This window comes from Mytilus trossulus, chromosome 2, assembly GCF_036588685.1.
Source record: "Mytilus trossulus isolate FHL-02 chromosome 2, PNRI_Mtr1.1.1.hap1, whole genome shotgun sequence".
NCBI classification, from domain to species: domain Eukaryota; kingdom Metazoa; phylum Mollusca; class Bivalvia; order Mytilida; family Mytilidae; genus Mytilus; species Mytilus trossulus.
The window spans coordinates 71,625,374-71,645,991 of NC_086374.1; the positions used below are offsets into that span (position 1 = coordinate 71,625,374).

The 20,618-nt window shown below is 31.7% G+C and overlaps 1 protein-coding gene across 1 annotated transcript in view; it reads left to right on the forward strand.

Moving 5' to 3' along the window:
* The window catches only part of LOC134707922 (E3 ubiquitin-protein ligase UBR4-like), a 117,753-nt gene that overhangs the window by 61,985 nt on the left and 35,150 nt on the right, over window positions 1-20,618 (forward strand). Inside the window, exons 69-86 of the mRNA XM_063568088.1 lie at window positions 50-163; window positions 566-685; window positions 1,859-2,026; window positions 4,742-4,819; window positions 6,557-6,604; window positions 6,790-6,960; window positions 11,198-11,276; window positions 11,682-11,873; window positions 13,250-13,421; window positions 13,977-14,210; window positions 14,426-14,513; window positions 15,105-15,233; window positions 17,362-17,426; window positions 17,935-17,995; window positions 18,388-18,566; window positions 18,906-19,044; window positions 19,878-20,000; window positions 20,445-20,582. Of these exons, the coding sequence (XP_063424158.1) occupies window positions 50-163; window positions 566-685; window positions 1,859-2,026; window positions 4,742-4,819; window positions 6,557-6,604; window positions 6,790-6,960; window positions 11,198-11,276; window positions 11,682-11,873; window positions 13,250-13,421; window positions 13,977-14,210; window positions 14,426-14,513; window positions 15,105-15,233; window positions 17,362-17,426; window positions 17,935-17,995; window positions 18,388-18,566; window positions 18,906-19,044; window positions 19,878-20,000; window positions 20,445-20,582 (2,298 nt within the window). The remainder of the gene's footprint in view (window positions 1-49; window positions 164-565; window positions 686-1,858; window positions 2,027-4,741; window positions 4,820-6,556; window positions 6,605-6,789; window positions 6,961-11,197; window positions 11,277-11,681; window positions 11,874-13,249; window positions 13,422-13,976; window positions 14,211-14,425; window positions 14,514-15,104; window positions 15,234-17,361; window positions 17,427-17,934; window positions 17,996-18,387; window positions 18,567-18,905; window positions 19,045-19,877; window positions 20,001-20,444; window positions 20,583-20,618) is intronic.

Sequence of the window (20,618 nt, forward strand, 5' to 3'; positions counted from 1 at the left end):
TAAGTTATAGCCTTTTGATTAATATGAATATTACTATGATTATTTTCAGGAGAAAGAAAATGTTGCTTGTAGGAACCAGAGCTATGAGTTTAAATTAGTACTTCTACGACTTCTGAGTGTGCTGTTATCTCGTACAAAGGCAGGAACTAAAGCATCAGGAGAGGTATTTATAGAACTGGGGTTTTGCAAGTGCACCTGATAATTTATTGACAGCTTTTTGACCAAGCTAAACTTTGGTATTATTATGAATTATATAATTATGAAACCATAATTATTTTTTTTAAAAGTCTATATATGTTTTGATTTATGTGGGAATGCATCATGTTCACCATGGTTGACTATGCTTACTTGTATAACAAATAATCATTTGCAATCCCATAGAAGAAATTCACATCGTTCAATATTTTGTTAACATTCTGTCTTTGTTCACTTTGTAGCTGAGTAGAGGTTTTCAAGAAAATCAAGATTAATTTTATAATAAAAGCATGAAAAAATAAAATATTGCACAAAGCATCTATCAGTTAAAAAAAATTGTATAGTATTATGTTTTTCTTTTCTTTTTCAGTCTTCCTCATTCATCAGTAACAACACAGCATCAGCTCTTATTTCTAGTGGTGCTATAACATACTGCCTAAACATACTGAAAAGTCTTCTACCATACTGGAAACAGTACTCTCTACAAGAGGTTAGTATGATTCATCAGTAACAACACAGCATCAGCTCTTATTTCTAGTGGTGCTATAACATACTGCCTAAACATACTGAAAAGTCTTCTACCATACTGGAAACAGTACTCTCTACAAGAGGTTAGTATGATTCATCAGTAACAACACAGCATCAGCTCTTATTTCTAGTGGTGCTATAACATACTGCCTAAACATACTGAAAAGTCTTCTACCATACTGGAAACAGTACTCTCTACAAGAGGTTAGTATGATTCATCAGTAACAACACAGCATCAGCTCTTATTTCTAGTGGTGCTATAACATACTGCCTAAACATACTGAAAAGTCTTCTACCATACTGGAAACAGTACTCTCTACAAGAGGTTAGTATGATTCATCAGTAACAACACAGCATCAGCTCTTATATCTAGTGGTGCTATAACATACTGCCTAAACATACTGAAAAGTCTTCTACCATACTGGAAACAGTACTCTCTACAGGAGGTTAGTACAGATACCAGGATTAGAATTATGTACATCAGAACCAAATTTTGTCTACAAAAGACTAAAATGTGACTCTCAAATAAAAACAAAAGTAAATTAGGCTAAATAAAGAACATAACTTTTCTTTTGGTGGCTTAACCTTAGTATTTCAATAAATTAAAAAGATCATAGTACAGAAATTAATGTTTATCTTATTACTGTAAAAGTTGAAATTTTCACCTTGATTTATTTTTGTTCATTTTGTGTTCTTGTTAATTGTAAAAAAAAAAATCATGCCTGAAATTTTAATAAACAAAAATGTTGATTTAACATGAGAACATGTCATTATACTACACTTTAAAAAATTGGGGGTATACTGTTTCATTTCTGTCTGTCCGTCCATCCGTAAGTCCTCCAATCCATGCATCTGTCAGTCCGCTGTCTGTTCCATGAATAGTTTTCGTCACATCTTTCTCAGGAACTACAATACAAGGATTTCTGAAATTTGGTTTCAAGTTTTATACAAGTCTATTACATTTGATGCGTTTTCAGATTCATCACTGAACAACTATCTGTTTACCAAACATTTGTATCATTTCAGACATGATAGCCAAGTTACAAATTTAATACTTTCTTAAAAAGTTCATGCAAAGATTTCATGAAATGTTCATGTTTATGGTATTATAACTGAGAATTATTTATGCTTACAGAGTGATGGAAGTCCTGTAACTGGATGTCTGTTGAAGCCACACCCCTCACATCCACCACCTGACATGTCACCATTCTTCCTCCGACAGTATGTCAAAGGTCATGCTAGTGATGTGTTTGAAGATTATCCACAACTTTTAACAGAGATGGTCCTGAGACTGCCATATCAGGTAAGTTGTCTCTGCTATCTATGAATTAATTTATAGATTGTCATAACCTGGCCTCACGGTCATAAAACTTTCGAGCATGATTTTTGTACTCAGACTCAAAAATCAACCAATCAAATTGCTGGATTTCATGTTTCAAGTATGATTGTTGTGCTCGGAGCACTGAGCAAAGTTTTATGCCTTCAAGGCCTGACCTCTTCAATATATCATTGTCTTATAGTGCAGATATCATCTACTTTCTTTAAAAAGAGAAATGTCAGATGCTATTGTAATGACCAATAAAGGCAACAGTAGTATACCGCTGTTCAAAACTCATTAATCCATGGACAAAAAACAAAATCAGGGTATCAAACTAAAACCGAGGGAAACGCATTATATATAAGAGGAGAACAACGACATAACACCGAAACGTAACACACACAGAAACGGACCAAGCATCAGACAAAACACCAGGAGAATAAAAAATATAACATGAAAACCAAATACATGAATTTGGGATAGACAAGTACCGTGCCACGCCTTATCTGAATATCTCAAAAATAAGAGAAAACACCAACGACTCAACGTTAAAATGCAACACACACATAAACGAACAATAATATAACAATGGCCATCTTCCTGACTTGGTAAAGGACACTTTTATGGTGAGTTGAATAACACCAGTATCACTCAGATTACAATTCTACCTTGACAGGTTAGTTTGTATTTAGCCTGTAAAATACTTATTTAGCCTTGAGAATTGAAAGGTCAGTTTCCTATTCATACAATAAATTTGGCTTCTTGCCATTTACCTTGTCCAAAATTAGGGTCACTTTATTTTTATTGTGATATTGTTTAAGTACAAAAGAACCCTATATTCTGACCAATACTTAAAACTTTGTGCATCTTGATTTAATTGTTTAAAATCTGTTAATGTTGAGTTTTAGGGGTTATCTAAGGCCTTTAAATTGCATATTTCTTTACATGGTAGTTTTTTTTTCAGATATAAAAAAAAAACTATCTGCTTGACTGTTATAGAAATAGACTATGCTTGCAGGTTATCTCTTACACTGTCTTGTTTTTAGTTTACACCAAATCTGACAAATTATTATTTAGTTGCAAAATATTTTAAATGAGACCTGAAATTTTAAATGTGCATTGAACAATGTTGAAGGTTAAAATAATCATATAAACTAGAACGAAGAAAACATCTTGGTCCCCCAAAAAAATAATTAAAAACCAGGATATAAAATTCCAAATATTAATTTATCATTGTTTATTATACTAATATCAGTTGAAATATCAAGCCACTGTTTTTTATGTTAACAATCTAGGTCATGTCCCAACAGAAAATCAATAAATATGACATTACAATGTACTCTTAGCACAAACACATAAGGTCACTGTGAAATATACAACTAGGGCAAGAAACTATCAGTTATATCAAACCAGTTTGACCATATGTTTAGTTTAAAACCAGTTTGACTAGATGTGTCCTATATATTGACAATGTAAATTTTATGACATGAGGACCTGCATGGGTTTTTTAATATCTGTATTCTTTAAACTTTTATGGCATTTTCCTTTTAACATGTTTAATAGCCATAAAAATAACGCTCATTCTGTAAAATGTTCATGAAAATGATTTTACTATATAGTCTTTTAGTTACAAGATTATTTTTCAATTATGTACAATGATCATTATATTATCAGTATTGCATTACAGTTACTAAAGTTACCTTTTCAAGTTATTTTGCACATTTATTATTTATATTTTTGCACTGCAGTATTCTCTATATTTTATTTTATTGTTTATTTTCTCTATTCTCTATTATTTTTTGTTGCTATATTACATGTATTCTCTATTCTGTAAACCCCATTCTGACCCTCATAGGTAAACTTCTATTGTATGAATGGGATAAACTGACCTTTCAATTCTCAAGGCTAAATAAGTATTTCATAGGCTAAATACAAACTTACCTGTCAAGGTAGAAATGTAATCTGAGTGATACTGGTGTTTTTCAAGTGACCATAAAGGGGAATAAAAGTGGTGGGTTGAACCTGGTTTTGTGGCATGCCAAACCTCGCACTTTAATGGCAAAGTTAAATATAACATTGAGATGACAACATAATATTACAGGACTACAATACAAATAAATAGGAGAACATATTAGACAAAGAAAAACATGATTAATAGATAACAAAAAGCATCAGGTTTAAAATTCAATACCCCAAAACGTGCCTTGTCCACACAAAAATCAACAGTGACGCCCAGATATAAAAGATCGAAAGTGAAAAAAGTGCAAAATTCCCTTAGGGTCTTGATGAAGTTTATAGAATAGTGAAAAATTGAGGAAAAAAGGGAGAATAAATTGGGCTAAAAAAGATGAATATTACAGGAAGTGCTTAAATATAAACAATAAAGAATAATAAACAAATTTATAATGAATTGACAAAAAATGCTTGAAAATTAGTATGGTTATTATACATCATTTTCAATTTGAAAGAAAGGAGTTTGAAAATTGTGTATTTATATTTATACTATATATAATTAAAATGTGAGTGGTCCCTCATGTTTGACTCAAATCAAGTGAGAGCATTTTTTGTCATACACCATTAAAACCAAGCAGCAATACAAGAACTATTTGTAGAAATAGCTTGAAATAAATTTAATATATATCTAATGTGAAAAAAAAACCATTGATGTCAGACTTTTATCTTTGAATTATTTATTTTTAGTTAAAGAAGATCTCTGAGAGTAACAACAACGTGACACAGACTAACTTTGACAGCACATGGAATAATATTCTGTCTGAGGTATACATATATAGTTTATGTTTCGGTGTACTGGTATCGGTTTTATAATTTGAATTTTATATTTTATAGCGGTACACCTAGGGCAAGGGAGACAACTCTATAAAATTACTGGTATAGCTGTGTCTACCATTTTCATAAATAAAGTCTAGGCTTTTTAGCTCACCTGACCTGAAAGGTCAAGTGAGCTTTTCTCATCACTTGGCGTCCATTGTCCGTAAACTTTTACAAAAATCTTCTCCTCTGAAACTACTGGGCCAAATTTAACCAAACTTGGCCACAATCATCCTTGGGGTGTCTAGTTCAAAAAATGTGTCCGGTGACCTGGCCATCTAACCAAGAATGCCGCCATTGCTTAAAATAGAACACAGGGGTAAAATGTATATTTTGGCTTATATCTTTGAAACCAAAACATTTAGAGCAAATCTGACAGGGGTAAAATTGTTGATCAGGTCAAGATCTATCTGCCCTGAAATTTTGAGATGAATCGGACAACCCGTTGTTAGGTTGCTGCCCCTGAATTGTTTTTTTAAGGAAATTTTGCAGTTTTTGGTTATTATCTTGAATACTATTATAGATAGAGATAAACTGTAAACAGCAATAATGTTCAGCAAAGTAAAATCTACAAATAAGTCAACATGACTAAAATTGTCAGTCAACCCCTTAAGGAGTTATTGCCCTTTATAGTCAATTTTTAACAAATTTTCGTCAGTTTTTGTAACTTGTACAAAAATCTTCTTCTCTGAAACTACATGGCCAAATTAAACCAAACTTGGCGTATAATGTATAAAAAATGTGTCCGATGACACCGCCTAACAAACAAAATGGCTGACATGGCTAAAATTAGAACAAAGTGGTAAAATGCAGTTTTTGATTTATATCTTAAAAACTAAGACATTTAGGGCAAACCTTTCTAGATTTTAATGTCCATCAGAATAAGATCTATCCCCTCAAATTTTCAGATGAATCTGACAACTCGTTATCTTGAATACTATTATAGATAGAGATAAACTATAAACAGCAATTTTGTTCAGCAAAGTAGAATCTACAAATAAGTCAACATGATAAAAATTGTAAGAGTACCCCTTAAGGAGTTATTGCCCTTTATAGTCAATTTTGAACAACTTTATGTCATTTTTGTAACTTGTACAAAAATCTGCTTTTCTAAAACTATGGGCCATAATAAACTAAACGTGGCCACAACCATTACTATGGTATCTATTTAAAAAAAGGGTCTAATGACCCCACCTACCAACCAAGATGACCGACATCAGTAAATACAGTAACAGGTGAGCGACACAGGCTCTTGAGAGCCTCTATTTTAAAGGTAACACAGATTATTTTATACCCTTTTTCACGAGTGCTTTAAAAACATTGATGAAACAAGCTATAAAAAATGCATTACTGATTTTAATAAAAAAGTCATTATTAGGTAAGGTATACTACCGTCTTTTAAGAGTAGACTAGATAACCTATTTGCCTGTAAGACTAGGCTACTTCCAAAGGAGGGTAGTACACATTACTAAATAATTACTACACGGTTCACCAAGCAAGCTAACAAAAGATATTACCTTTACCTACACACTCATTGCAATGGGCTGTAACCATTTAGAAGTGCAAGTTAAACATTCCTCACTATGCATTTGTTTCTTTTAGTCAAAGATTTAAACATTCAAATGTTCTTTTATTATATTATTTCACTTCATTGCTATATTTTATGTCTTGTTATTTATTTTACAGTACATGATGACACAGCAGACGCCATTTGTGAAAAGACAAGTCAGAAAGGTATAGTTTTTATCTTATGATGATATTTATTCAATTTTTCAACAGAATAAGTTATGGTCTACCTATAAAATTGATATCTTAAAATAACTACTCTATTTATTTTTCCGTGCCTGAATTTATGCATTATGAGTTATACGGTTGCAATCTAGAATATCATATAATGTAGTCTGATTTTGTGTTTATAGTTGTTGATGTTTATCTGTGGAACCAAGGAGAAATACAGAGAATTAAGAGACTTACATGCTGTAGAGATGCACCTTAGTAGTGTGATGAAGCTGTGTAAAGAAGGCGGTCTCCCTCTAGAACAAATGGTATCACCTGGAATCATACTACCTTATGATACACTTCTTAGTATTGTAAGTATTCCATTAAGGGGTAAGGGGTTACTGGTAGGTTAAGTGGACTCCCCCTATAATAAGTGGTATCACCTGGAATCATACTGCCTTATGATACACTTCTCAGTATTGTAAGTATTCCATTAAGGGGTAAGGGGTTACTGGTAGGTAAGGTGGTCTCCCTCTAGAACAAGTGGTATCACCTGGAATCATACTGCCTTATGATACACTTCTTAGTATTGTAAGTATTCTATTAAGGGGTAAGGGGTTACTGGTAGGTTAAGTGGACTCCTCCTATAATAAGTGGTATCACCTGGAATCATACTGCCTTATGATACACTTCTTAGTATTGTAAGTATTCCATTAAAGACAAATCCCTCTATTGTTTATGCGCATATACCAGCGCAACAGTACTATGCCGTCAGCGTTTTATGACGTCGTGGTTTCCGCAAACTCGAAACGTTAATGAGAGTTATTCCTCTTTGAGCCGATGGAGAGAGTGACAAACGTTTTGATAGGTAGATTTTCCGAAAAGAAAATGAAAATTGTTTTTATATAATAGACATATTCCAGAATTGGATATATAAATTAATTATGGGAATTAAGTGTATCTGAAACAAACAACAAAACAGCAAATAATAAAATATATGAATAAAAAAAGAGTCAACTATACAGCAAACTAACAACTGTCAAGAAACGAAACAAAAATCTGGATAGTCGACAACAAGATGGAGGGGGATAGGACCTTTATCGGAACTCTGGGATCGGGTATTTTAAGCTTGGGATTTCGGGATCCGGGAATCCTTGTTAACTTTACTTTATTTAAATTCGGGACCTCAGGATTTCGTTTTTTTTTTAAGTCCGGGATTTCAGGATTGGCCAATCATATTATAATATAAAACTAATTTCCATAACTTGCTACGTGTATGGATTTATCTGTTCTATAGAGACAATCTCTTTGGTAGCCTAGGTTTTAAATTGTATTCATATTTCCACAAATCATTAAGAAAGTACGAAAATCATCAATCATGTCATTAAAATTCAATGTATCTATAGAATTGGAAACCTTACGTACCTATATGGATATGGCAAATTGCACATACGTATTTTGAATGTGAAAGGCGATTACATTTTTACACGAATATAATATTCAGATTTCTGATAAGCACCAACAAATCAGTAACCCAACGACGCATACGTGTAAAATAAAGTCCATCTAGAGAAGTTAACATTTACGCTTCTAACATTGTAGGTTTTTGTATTCAGTGACCTCTCCCGAGTATGATCCGATTTGCCAAATTTTATATTTATGTACTAGGTGCGCAATTTATATATAAAAAAAAAACAATATAATCCTGCATGTGTTTAAAAGTTGTCGGAATGAAGAGGAATGCATATGAAACAAGAATGTGTCCTAAGTACATGGATGCCCAACTCACACTATCATTTTTCATGTTCAATGGACAGTGATATTGGGTTAAATAATCTAATTTGGCATTAACATTAGAAAGATCATATCATAAGCAACATGTTTACTGCGTTTCAAGTTGATTGGACTTCAGCTTCATCATAAAAACTACCTTGACTAAAAACTTTAACCTGAAACTTGCACTTTCATTTTCTATGTTCAGTGGACTTTGAAATTGGGGTCAAAAGTCAAATTTGGTCTTAAAATTAGAAAGATCATATCATAAGCAACAAGAACTTCAAAAATACCTTGACCAAACACTTTAACCTGAAGCGGGACAGACGGACGGACGGACGGTACAACGAACGGACGCACAGACCAGAAAACATAATGCCCCTCTACTAGTAGGTGGGGCATAAAAAAATCAATAGTTGATTTAGGAAAAAAAAGTCGGACTAGGTTCCATTCATAATCATGATATGACAACTGTATGAGTATACTTAGACTGAGTTTCTAGCAACATGACGGAATATTTTGATATGATAGATGCCTATGGATGAATGATCAAAACAAAAGTAAGTATGTTAAATGGACCCCGTTAACACTTGCACGAAATTGAATCGATCTTTTAAGAGCATCTCTCATTTACGATCTTTTTAGAACTTGTGATTTTAAATTTAGTATACATTGCAATCCTAAAATAATCGGTCATTTCGTTAAAAAAAAACTCGTAGTAAATAGAATAAGGAAATTGTACATTAGATGTGCTTTTGCATTTATTAATTAATTTTTGATTAATATGTCATAAGTCCTTTTAAAAACAAAAAAATGTCAGAATAATTTTACTTATAACGGTCATTTTGTTTGAAGATGAGGAATTTACAGAAAATAATAAAAACACTGAAACGGGTCCTGTCCAAGGTCAGAGGCTTGTAAATAAGTTGTTGTCGTTAAAGTGTTACATATTTGTTTTTCATTTATTTATTTTTTGTTCATAAATTAAGCCGTTATTTTCTCGTTTGAATTGTTTTTCATTTGTCATTTCTGGACCTTTAATAGCTTTATAGGCATTATGAGATTTGCTCATTGTTGAAGGCCGTACGATGACCTTTTATAAATAGTTCCTGTGTCAATTGGTCTCTTGTGGAAATTTGTATTATTTGCTATCATATCTTTACCTTTCAGAAAAATGACGCAAAAAAACCAACGTACATACATTTTTTTTTTATCTTCATGTTCTGTCAAATAATTTGAGTATACGGATGAAACTCTGAAAAGAATATATAAAACTGACCACGCGCAGATTTATTTTCATATCTACATAAAACATTTTGAATTGTAGATCGATTTATCTAAGCGTTTAAACTTAAACAAAGATCAGGGTTTGAATTCGTTCAATATCGTAGCGGCTACATAGGGCTACGTAGATTTTATTTTATGACTATTGAAAATGTAGCTAGCCTAGCTGCTACATAGATATTGATTGCAGTTAGCCTAGCTTCTCGTTCATAAGATCAAGATCTATGTAGAACTACGTAGCCTCTACGATATTGAACGGAACCCGGTTCATAAAAAAAACTACATCTGGAAGTGGTATTTTTAAGTCCGATCTTTCCGAGTCATATTTGCAATATCGGCTCCTCGCTCTTTATTGTTAGGGGACTTAGATTTCTATTGATTTTAAGTTATTATCATCAAAATAAAAAGGAACAACATTCTTAACCGCGAAATTAGAATTCATGATATCGAAAGCAAAGGTCTGTCTTGTCTTTCAGATATACTTTGACTGAATTATGAAATGATATAACAAATGTATTCACTATTTTAAGAAGAATTTCTGTTCAACACAGTAGCACTATAAATAACTCGAATAGAAATATTGTTCATAGAAGCATAATCGATTCGCGTGTACATTTGTTCAACGCATTGTTTTCCAACCACCGCATTTATATTACGTGTCTGTGAAACTGACTGAAAACTAAGTACTATCACGTGTAAATTAATATGCATTAATAGTAGTTGAAAACAAACAAACAACATAACAGCAAATAAAGAGAACTATGTTGTCCGTAATTTGTAAAGGACTAACGCCCAAAACCGGCGGAACGGCTTTCGACTTTATTTTAGAATTGGCGCAATGTACTCCCGCCATTTCAAATTGTTAACCCTTTTGTAGAAATATCTCTTTTTCCATTCCGGTGACCCCATCGTTTTATTTCATGATTTTATCTAGAAATAAACAACGCATATTCTGTTGAATACTCATCGAGAAATTATTGGTTAATTTTATAATAAACATCATTCTTTTATAGATAATTCACAATAAATAAAGGCGGGAAAATTATTATAGCAACTTATCGCTATTATTTTCCCCTCAGAAATTGGTAATATTATTAAAATAGTTTGTATTAACATCTTGGTTATCAGAACAAACAAGTTTTATGGGAAACCAACTTTTAAAAAAAATATTACACTGCTATTAACTAGAGGTCCCAATTTCCAAATTCCATGAAAAAGACGGCGTTCTAAATCAAAAACGAGGTCGGTGACCCCATTTTTTTATTTGCTCATTTTGAAGCTTTTACCTAACCTAAAGTAAATATAAAATATAAAGAAGATATTATTGGTAGATCTGAATAGAAGGATTTGTCTTTAAGGGGTAAGGGGTTTCTTGTAGTTTATTGATATCAGAAGCCCTTTCTTTTAACAGTGTTGTTTTTATGAGACACTGTTTTTTTTTCTTGCTTTACCACTGATGTACAACTCAAACAAAAGAGGAAGTCATAAAAATTCTGCTCATGATTAAATCTGAATTGTATTGAATATTCTAACACATTAAATATTTTGTAGATCGAGCATCTAAAAGCATGTTCAGAAGTAGCCACATCAAGACCAGTTAACTGGCAACTGTATTGTAAAGATAACCAAAGTAAGTAATTGGACCATATAATTTATATAACTTTAGCTAGAGGTATAGGGGAGGGTTGAGATCTCACAAAATATGCTTAACCCCACCTGTCCCAAGTCAGGAGCCTATGGTCTGTTGAGTCCTGTTTTGAATTTTAGTTCATTAATATATATTGGAGTTTAGTATGACATTCATTTTCTCCAGTGCACATTTTTGTTTAGGGATCAGCTGAAGCATGCCTCCTGGTACAGAAATTTCTTGGTGTGTTCAAGACCTGTTGGTGGCCTTTTAAAAACATGTCTGACTAAATTCTTCATTTTGAGGCCAAATTTATGCCCATTTTTCCTTTTCCATTATTATTTGAAAAATAAATTATGTTGGGCTAGATCTATTGTTCTACTACTTATATACATCTGTTGATTGTAGATGTGCTGTCATTCTTGATAAGAGCTAGTATAATGTTAGATGAAGGAGTAGCCCCTACCCTGCTACAGTTATTACAGTGTGCCCTGTGTGGGAGTAAGATGGCTGCAGCTGTAGCAGACGGAGGAGGAGGAGCTACAAGTTCTCCTTCTAAACAGAAGAAGGACAAAGACAAGGATAAAGATAAAAATGAAGGTAAAATAGTTTACAAGGATTCTTGGAGTGTGAAAACATTCTTATATTTTACCTTTGATATCTTCAGTTATTACATTTATGATGAATCATACCCTATTTACAAAGTTGTGAGATAGAAAGTCACAATATGTTGATGTCAACATTTCAGATTTTTCAAAATAAAGAATTGTTAAAATAGATCATACTCTAATAAACAAAAATGAAATTGCTGAGAGCACAATGAAAGTAAAGAAAATGTAGATATAAGAAGAAAGGTGGATACTGTGGATTCATTATTATTCTTTTCATACAAATTTTTGTGGGCTTTTTGGGTACTGTTGAACCACGAATTAAAATGTTCAACGAATATCCGATTTTCAAAAGGCTTTGTATACAAAGATTGGCAAAATCAGGAAATCAAATATCCAGGAAATGTTAGTTTTCAACAATCTATTAAATTGATACCCACAAAAATAAATGAATCCACAGTATATGCCTATAATAGTTATCAAAGGTACCAGGATTATAATTTAGTACGCCGGATGAGCGTTTCGTCTCCGTAAGACTCATCAGTGACACTCATATCAAAATATTTATAAAGCCAAAGAAGTACAAAGTTGAAGAACATTGAGGATCCAAAATCCCAAAAAGTTGTGCCAAATACGGCTAAGGTAATCATGTTTGGGAAAAGATAATCCTTAGTTTTTTCGAAAAATTTATAAGACAGTCCTCAACCACACCAAACAATAATTTGAGATCATTATACAGTCTTTAATAAGAAGTGTCTTTGCATTATGTCAAATTTTAAGAAAAGAGTTGGATATTTTAAAGAGATATATGTTGTTGCGTCACAAAATATTAAAACTTTGTTCTTTAGATTCTGATGCGTCACTAAATATTAAAACTTTGTTCTTTAGATTCTGTTGCATCACTAAATATTAAAACTTTGTTCTTTAGATTCTGATGCCTCACTAAATATTAAAACTTTGTTCTTTAGATTCTGTTGCGTCACAAAATATTAAAACTTTGTTCTTTAGATTCTGTTGCATCACAAAATATTAAAACTTTGTTCGTTAGATTTTGATGCGTCACTAAATATTAAAACTTTGTTCTTTAGATTCTGATGCCTCACTAAATATTAAAACTTTGTTCTTTAGATTCTGTTGCGTCACAAAATATTAAAACTTTGTTCTTTAGATTCTGTTGTGTCACAAAATATTAAAACTTTGTTCTTTAGATTCTGTTGCGTCACAAAATATTAAAACTTTGTTCTTTAGATTCTGTTGTGTCACAAAATATTAAAACTTTGTTCTTTAGATTCTGTTGCGTCACAAAATATTAAAACTTTGTTCTTTAGATTCTGTTGTGTCACAAAATATTAAAACTTTGTTCTTTAGATTCTGATGATGGACAGAAAGTGGATGAGACTTTGTGTGCAAGTCTGATACAATTACTGAACAAAGTGGTTGATCCAGACTTAATGATAAACTTTATCAGAACTTTCTTACTGGAATCTAACTCTACAAGCATCAGATGGCAGGCCCATAGTCTTGTCTTTTACATCTACAAGTAAGTCTCAATAAGTTTTAGTCATTTCTAACTAGTACATGTTTCAAGCTACAGAATTAAGCAAGCTAAAGTAACACCAGAAGGTTATATTTAGAGCAGAATCATTCAAGAAATTCTGTCATTGAGAAAAAAAAATGTTTGAGAGACAACATTTTTTTTTGTATTCAAAATAACACTACAGCTAATTTGAGTGTCATAATTTGAAAATAAAAATTCAATTCAGAATGGAGTTGATACACTACACCAGATTATATTATTGTACCACTGCATCAAGTGTGATACAATAATCTCCACTCGAGACAGTTTCATTTTCAAATTGAAAATGCTTAGAATTTAACTGCCTTCAGTTGAAAAAATAATGTTTTGACAGAGGTTTGTGATGAATTCTGGTCCTTTTTGACATGATATTACAATAAGCAATTCAGAGGAAAGAAAAAAAAAATTTACATCATAGAATATTGACCAATGAGGAACTGAGATCAAACAAGCATCGTGTTGATTGTTATTGTTTAAACATAGAAACGCTTTATTTTACTCTTCTTTGATCGATTCCAGGAACTGTACTTTGACTGAACAAGAGAACATGATGGAAATGATGTGGAGTCTATGGAAAGAACTTGCTCTGTATGGTAGAAAAGCTGCACAGTTTGTTGATTTACTGGGATATTTTGTACTCAAAACACCTCAAACATCAGAGAAGAAAACCAAAGAATACTTGGAGAAAGCTATAGCTGTCTTACGAGATGAGAACAATCTATTGGCCAACCACCCCAATGCACAGATTTATAAGTAAGATCAATGTTTTGTTATTTAATACTGATGTGGCATATACATTTCAAATTGCTTCAATAGATCATACTGTAGGTGGTTATCATTGAAAAGATCTCTCATAAAGAGTCGTAATTCAAATTAATAAAAGAATAATTGATTGGAAAAAAAACCCATGTTTTTTTACTTTTCAAAAAATGTTTTGTTTGAATATATTACACACTATTATTTTTTAGCATGTTACAAGGCTTGGTAGATTTTGATGGCTATTACCTGGAGAGTGATCCCTGCCTTGTCTGTAATAATCCTGAGGTTCCTTACACAGTAAGTCTTTGAGAATTTTAAATACACATATTATATCTTGGAATGATAGGAAAATCATGTCTAAAAATTTGTTGTAGAAACTCGGGTGCTATCAATTTGATAGATACTTGTAACTTGATGAAAATTAATGATTTAGTGCAATATTTTTTCTCTAATAAATATAGAAATTTTCAGAAGGACAAGAAAGATAATCATGATAATGGGACACACTGTAACCATTGTTTAAAGTTTTATGCTATAATTCCATATCTAATATAAATCATATAATACACAAAAGTAAAATCAAAACTATGCAAGCAAAGTATAAACATCAGGAAAAAATAGAAGATGTTTGAAGAAAAATTGATGATAATGAATTTGTTTTAGTTTTAATTAGTTTAAACAAATTGTATTACAATAACAAAAGGATCAGATACTAGTTTTTTTCAACTTCTAAAGTCTTCAAAGTGTTCTAGGTACAAAATATGGCAAGAAATATGTGTTAGTAAAATGTTGCGTGCAGACAATTCTATTTTATTTTTCAAGAATTGTTTAAATTTGTACGAAATACATGTATGTGATAAGTTTGGTTCATTTTTCATTGATTCTTAGAGTCTGAAGTTGTCTGCCATAAAAGTAGATTCAAAGTTCACAACTACCACACAGATTATAAAACTGGTCGGAAGTCACAACATTTCTAAGATAAGCTTGAGAATTAGTGACTTGAAAAGGACCAAAATGGCAAGTTTTTACTCATATATGTATATTGTTAAGATTAGATATGAATATTATTTTAGTAATCAATAATCTTATTTATAAATATAAACACATGTTAATAGATATTTTAAGTATTCTAAGTTTACATTATCTTAGTCATTAACTTTTGTACCCTTTTATATTTTGAAAGTGAACATGTTCAATATTTTGGTAATGTATAATATTTGGTAACAATTAAAAACCAATTGTTCAAAGAACCATTGATGGTCTTTCCACCAGTAAGGATTTTTTGTATGAAAATATTAAAATTTGGTTTCAAATGTCAGTTGTAGCGTCAAATGACAGCTTGTTGAACGCTTATTCCAAAAATATATGGTTTCTATGGAAAAAAAATATAGATAAGGAAGATAATTGTTTACTTCCGGTACAAATGATGTTATTTCCGGTATAGTTTGATAGTTTAATTGACACTGATTCCAAAAATATATGGTTCTACATACTTTAACACTAATTTAGAACAAAAAAAAGCTACTTCCGGTTAACAAAAGGTCACTTCCGGTTGGCTTTTACAAGTTCACATTGCTTGCAACCTATTGCAAAAAGTCCCAAGTCTTTATCATGTATACATATGAGATAAAGGCAAAGGTCAAAATCTAGAATGTGAATTTTGTCTATGACCTTGAGCTCAATTTCAAGGTCAACAACCAAGGACCTAAAATCAAAAGACCCCAGGCCTCTACTTTATATTGTTAATGAGTTATATTACCATACAACTAATATAAGATATAAAAGGGGGGAAAAGTGGCGTCAAATGTTTATGTACCCTTTTAACTAAAATTTACGTGTTAGGCCATGTCGCAACATCCATCTTGTGAAAATATTTTGTCCATATCTTATATGATTTCTGAAAATAAGAGATAACAAGCCAAAATTATATTTTTGAAAATGACCTTGACCTTTGACCTTGACCTCATTTTCATTTTTTTTGGACCAAGGAGCTCAAATCAAAAGACCCTATGCCTCTATCACTTATGGTTTTCCAGAAACAAATTAATTTAATTTATTTCAATACAAAAGGGAAAATAACTCTCATATGGAGTCTTTGTAAAGCTTCAGTGAAAATTAAACGTAACATCCTGAGGATATAACGAGCAATTTGGAAAAATAAATTTGTCGCTTTCTTTTACATTTGCGGATGAGATCAAGAAAAACAGTGTTTGGGGAGATAACTCTTACAAAGAAACGTGTTCGGTTAAACAGGGTCATTTTCAAAAGCGTATAGACTGTATGATATCATATACAAAAAAACTAAGCGACATCTTTTGAAACATTTCAACATCGCAAGAAAAAAATTAGGCGGAAGAAAAAAAAAAAAATAATCAGAACAAATTCAATAGGTCTTTCCACAAGAAAGGTGGAAAGACCTAATAATAAATAAAGATGTGAATATTTAACAAAAGGTTCAATGCCATGTTACAGATATTGAGACATATTATGCACACAAAATGACATTTTATTGAAAATTGAAATATGTATGGGTGGCAATGTTTTTCAAATGCGAAATGAGCAGATATATCTGGTTCACAATAATAAAATTTCATTTATTAGTAAAATTCTTATACAATTTTTTTTCTCATACTTATTTAATTTCTCCAATGACAATGTGGGCACGAGGGGTATGTGAGCATGCTCACTAAGGTTCTTTTATTATTAAAATAGTGATTTTCCTTCCTTAAAATCATGCAATCAAATTAATCCATTTTACCATTTTTGCCAGAGTTCAAGGATTCACAATTATAAATGCACATTGATATTTAATTTTATAGTACCCATATCTATTTGTATTGTGAACCAATATAGGCTTTTCACATTTTTAGATTCAGACAGTGGATTCAGATAAGCTTTATTTGTAACTAATATACTGTGGATTCATTTATTTTCGTGGGTATTAATTTTCGTGGATTGCTGAAAACTTGCATATTCATGGATATTTGATTTCGTGGTTTAGCCAATCTCTGTATACAAGCCTATTGAAAATATGACATTCGTTGAACATTTGAATTCATGGTTCACCTATACCCACGAAACCCACGAAAATTGGTATACAACGAATAATAATGAATCCACAGTACATGTATTTGTTTAATTGTAGGTCAGAGTAATCAACTTTTATTACAACAACAGGACTGTACAAGCTGTAGTAGAGCTTAAAAACAAGTAAGCATATGAAGTAGTATTCTCTGTGTCTCTTGGATTATAAACTGCGTCTCTTATTTTGTACAAGAATGCTTGACATGAGTGTTAATCAACACTGACTGACATGCCTGGAGTCTAACATAATTTGTCCATTTGTGTTGGCATTTCGTTCAGAGGATTCTTAGTTTTTAAGATTGCACATTGAAAATATGTGCTTATATGATGATGCATTGAAAATTAGTACTTTATGAAAAGATAGCTCATTGAAAATTTGTTTTTTCAGATAGCATATTGAAAATCTGTGCTTTTTAGAAAGCATATTGAAAATCTGTGCTTTTTAGATAGCATATTATAAATCTGTGCCTTTTAGATAGCATGTTGAAAATCTGTGCTATTTAGATAGATGATATTTTAGAATGCAAGGAATCCATAGTATTTAGCCAATTTAAAAAAGAAGGTATCATTGAGCAAGATTTTTTGGTTACTTGAATTGAATAAATAATTATTTCCTTTTTGTCTTTATCTTCAGACCTGGAATATGGCACAAAGCTAAAACAGTAGTTTTGACTTCTGGACAGACCGATGTTAAGGTAAAGAACACATTTTTGTAGATTTGAATTTTGATTCTGTAGTAAAAATATCAACTTAAATCAGACAACATTGAATAAATAAATGAATATAAAATTTCACAACACCAAATTCATTTATTTACAAATTTTTCTACTTTTGGTTAATTTTAACATGAGCTTTTTCTCCTAGATCACACCAGGTATTCTGATCTTAAACTAGCAATCCATGAAATGTTTTGACCTTGAAGCAAGTAAAATCTACCTCCGATATCCACTGATGAATTTTTTGGCTGCTTGGGAATATGATCCAGATTTTACCCTCCCACCATTACAAAGTTTTAATTATTTGCACTTCAGATCAATATTTGGAGCTGAATGATAGTTAAAGAAATAACTATTTTTGTATTTATCAGGTTGAATTCCCTATTCCAATTGTTGCCTGTAACTTGATGATAGAGTATGCCGATTTTTATGACAACCTCCAGGCAACAGCCGAGACTTTACAATGTCCACGGTGCAGTGCATCTGTCCCTGCTTCTCCTGGTGTGTGTGGTAATTGTGGAGAAAACGTGTTCCAATGCCACAAATGCAGGTTGGTACATTTTATTTTGACAGCTTTTGTGAAGTAAAGATCCCAAATGCTGAAGATATATATAGGTATTTATTTTTACTGTTTGATGGGAAAGCATTCAAACCATTACTTAGAATCAGTTGGAGTTGACCTGTTTATTTTTTTAGTGTACTTTATGGGAACTTTTTTTCCCCCTTGAAACAACACCATTGATGTTTTTGGCTGTAAAAAAAAATACTCTTAGTGATGAAACACATGTTCAAATATTGAATAATGACACATATTGTGAGAGCAAGAGATAATAATTATAAAATTATGTTGTTAAAAACAAAACCAATAATGTGTGTATTTTATTTTTAGAGCCATTAACTATGATGAGAAGGATCCTTTCCTGTGTAATGCCTGTGGTTTCTGTAAATATGCTAAGTTTGATTATACACTGACGGCCAGGCAATGTTGTGCTGTAGATCCTATAGAAAATGAAGAAGATAGAAAGAAGGTATGTACGAAAAGCAGAAGATGTGGTATAATTGCCAATGAGACAACCATCTCCTAGAGAGAAAATTGTGTAGAAGGTACTGTGGATACATTTATTGTTGTGGGTTTTATTTTTCATGGATTGCTGAAAACTTGCATATTCTATGATATATGATTTCATGGTTTTTGCCAATCTCTGTATGCAAAGCCTATTGAAAGTATGTTATTTGTTGAACATTGGAATTCGTGATTCACCTGTCAAGAAACCCAAGAAAATTGGTATTTGGAGAATAGTAATGAATCCACAGTATACATCATACAGCTGTCAACAACAAGAAAATCCACATCCGAATAGCCAGCTACTCAATACTCCAATATAACAATTGTCAAACAATTCGAAAGACAAAACTAATGGCCAGATTTATGTTCAAGACAATAAACAAAAATCAAATATGATATACAGAAACTTAACAACAAACAATGAATATGATAACATTCTTAGTTATGTCTCTTCATAACTTTATATGATGTGTAAGTGGGGGCATCATCTGTGTCCCATGAACATATTGCCAATTTATTTGATCTGTAAGACACCTGCTTAATGTACTTTGAGTTTTACAACATGTTGAATGAACTTTATTTTATTTTCATACATTTTCCAGAGCTACTGAACATAATGACTTCATACTTATGCAGCTAAACAGTGTGAACTTGTGATTTATATGAATTATGGAAGGTTGTATACCAAGCATAACAACACTTACAATTTCTTGTTAACTAACTGTTTTATCTAAAATGTGCATTTAACTACAATTTCTAACTTCCAATAACTAATGTTATACAATATTATTTCAGGCAATTACCACCATCAACACACTGCTAGAAAAAGCCGACAGAATCTATAAACAGCTTCAACAACACAGACCTGTACTGGAGAAACTTCTTATCCAAGTCACAGAACATGGGTCAGAGAGATTGGTAAGTTTTAGTCTTTCTCCAAGGTTACAAAATTATTATAATTTTTCAATTTATTATATTTTTAAAATAATGTTGAATGGGAACTCTGGGATGGATTGATTGATGGTTACTTAACATCCAGTGGCAAATATTGCTGGCATGATCAGGATGAGGAACTCTGGGAAAGAAAGCAAATATAGCTTCTTACAACACAAGATAATTTCATATAACTTTGAGATCGGAAGAATTTTAAGCAAAAAAAAGGGTTTATATTTGTTTCTAGTTGATAAACAATTGTAGTAAAATATTTCTTAGAATAAAGGGGGATATATCTCTTTGTAGTAAAATTCTATTTCTTAAGAAAGAAAAAAAAATCATTGTTTGGAGAGCTTAGCAAGTATGCAATCAGAAACATTTAAAAAAAGGAATCAGTGGTTATTTAGATAAACTCCCATCTTATTTCAGGATGATGCTCTACCACAGTCTGGTGGAGGTTCAGCTAATGTACCATCAAGCAATGTAAACAAAGCTATACAGTCCCTGGCACTCAAATACTGCAGTGAATGTAAATCTTCATTTGATGAACTCAGCAAAATCATACAGGTAACTTTCTAAATAATTACTAAGTGTTATACTTTC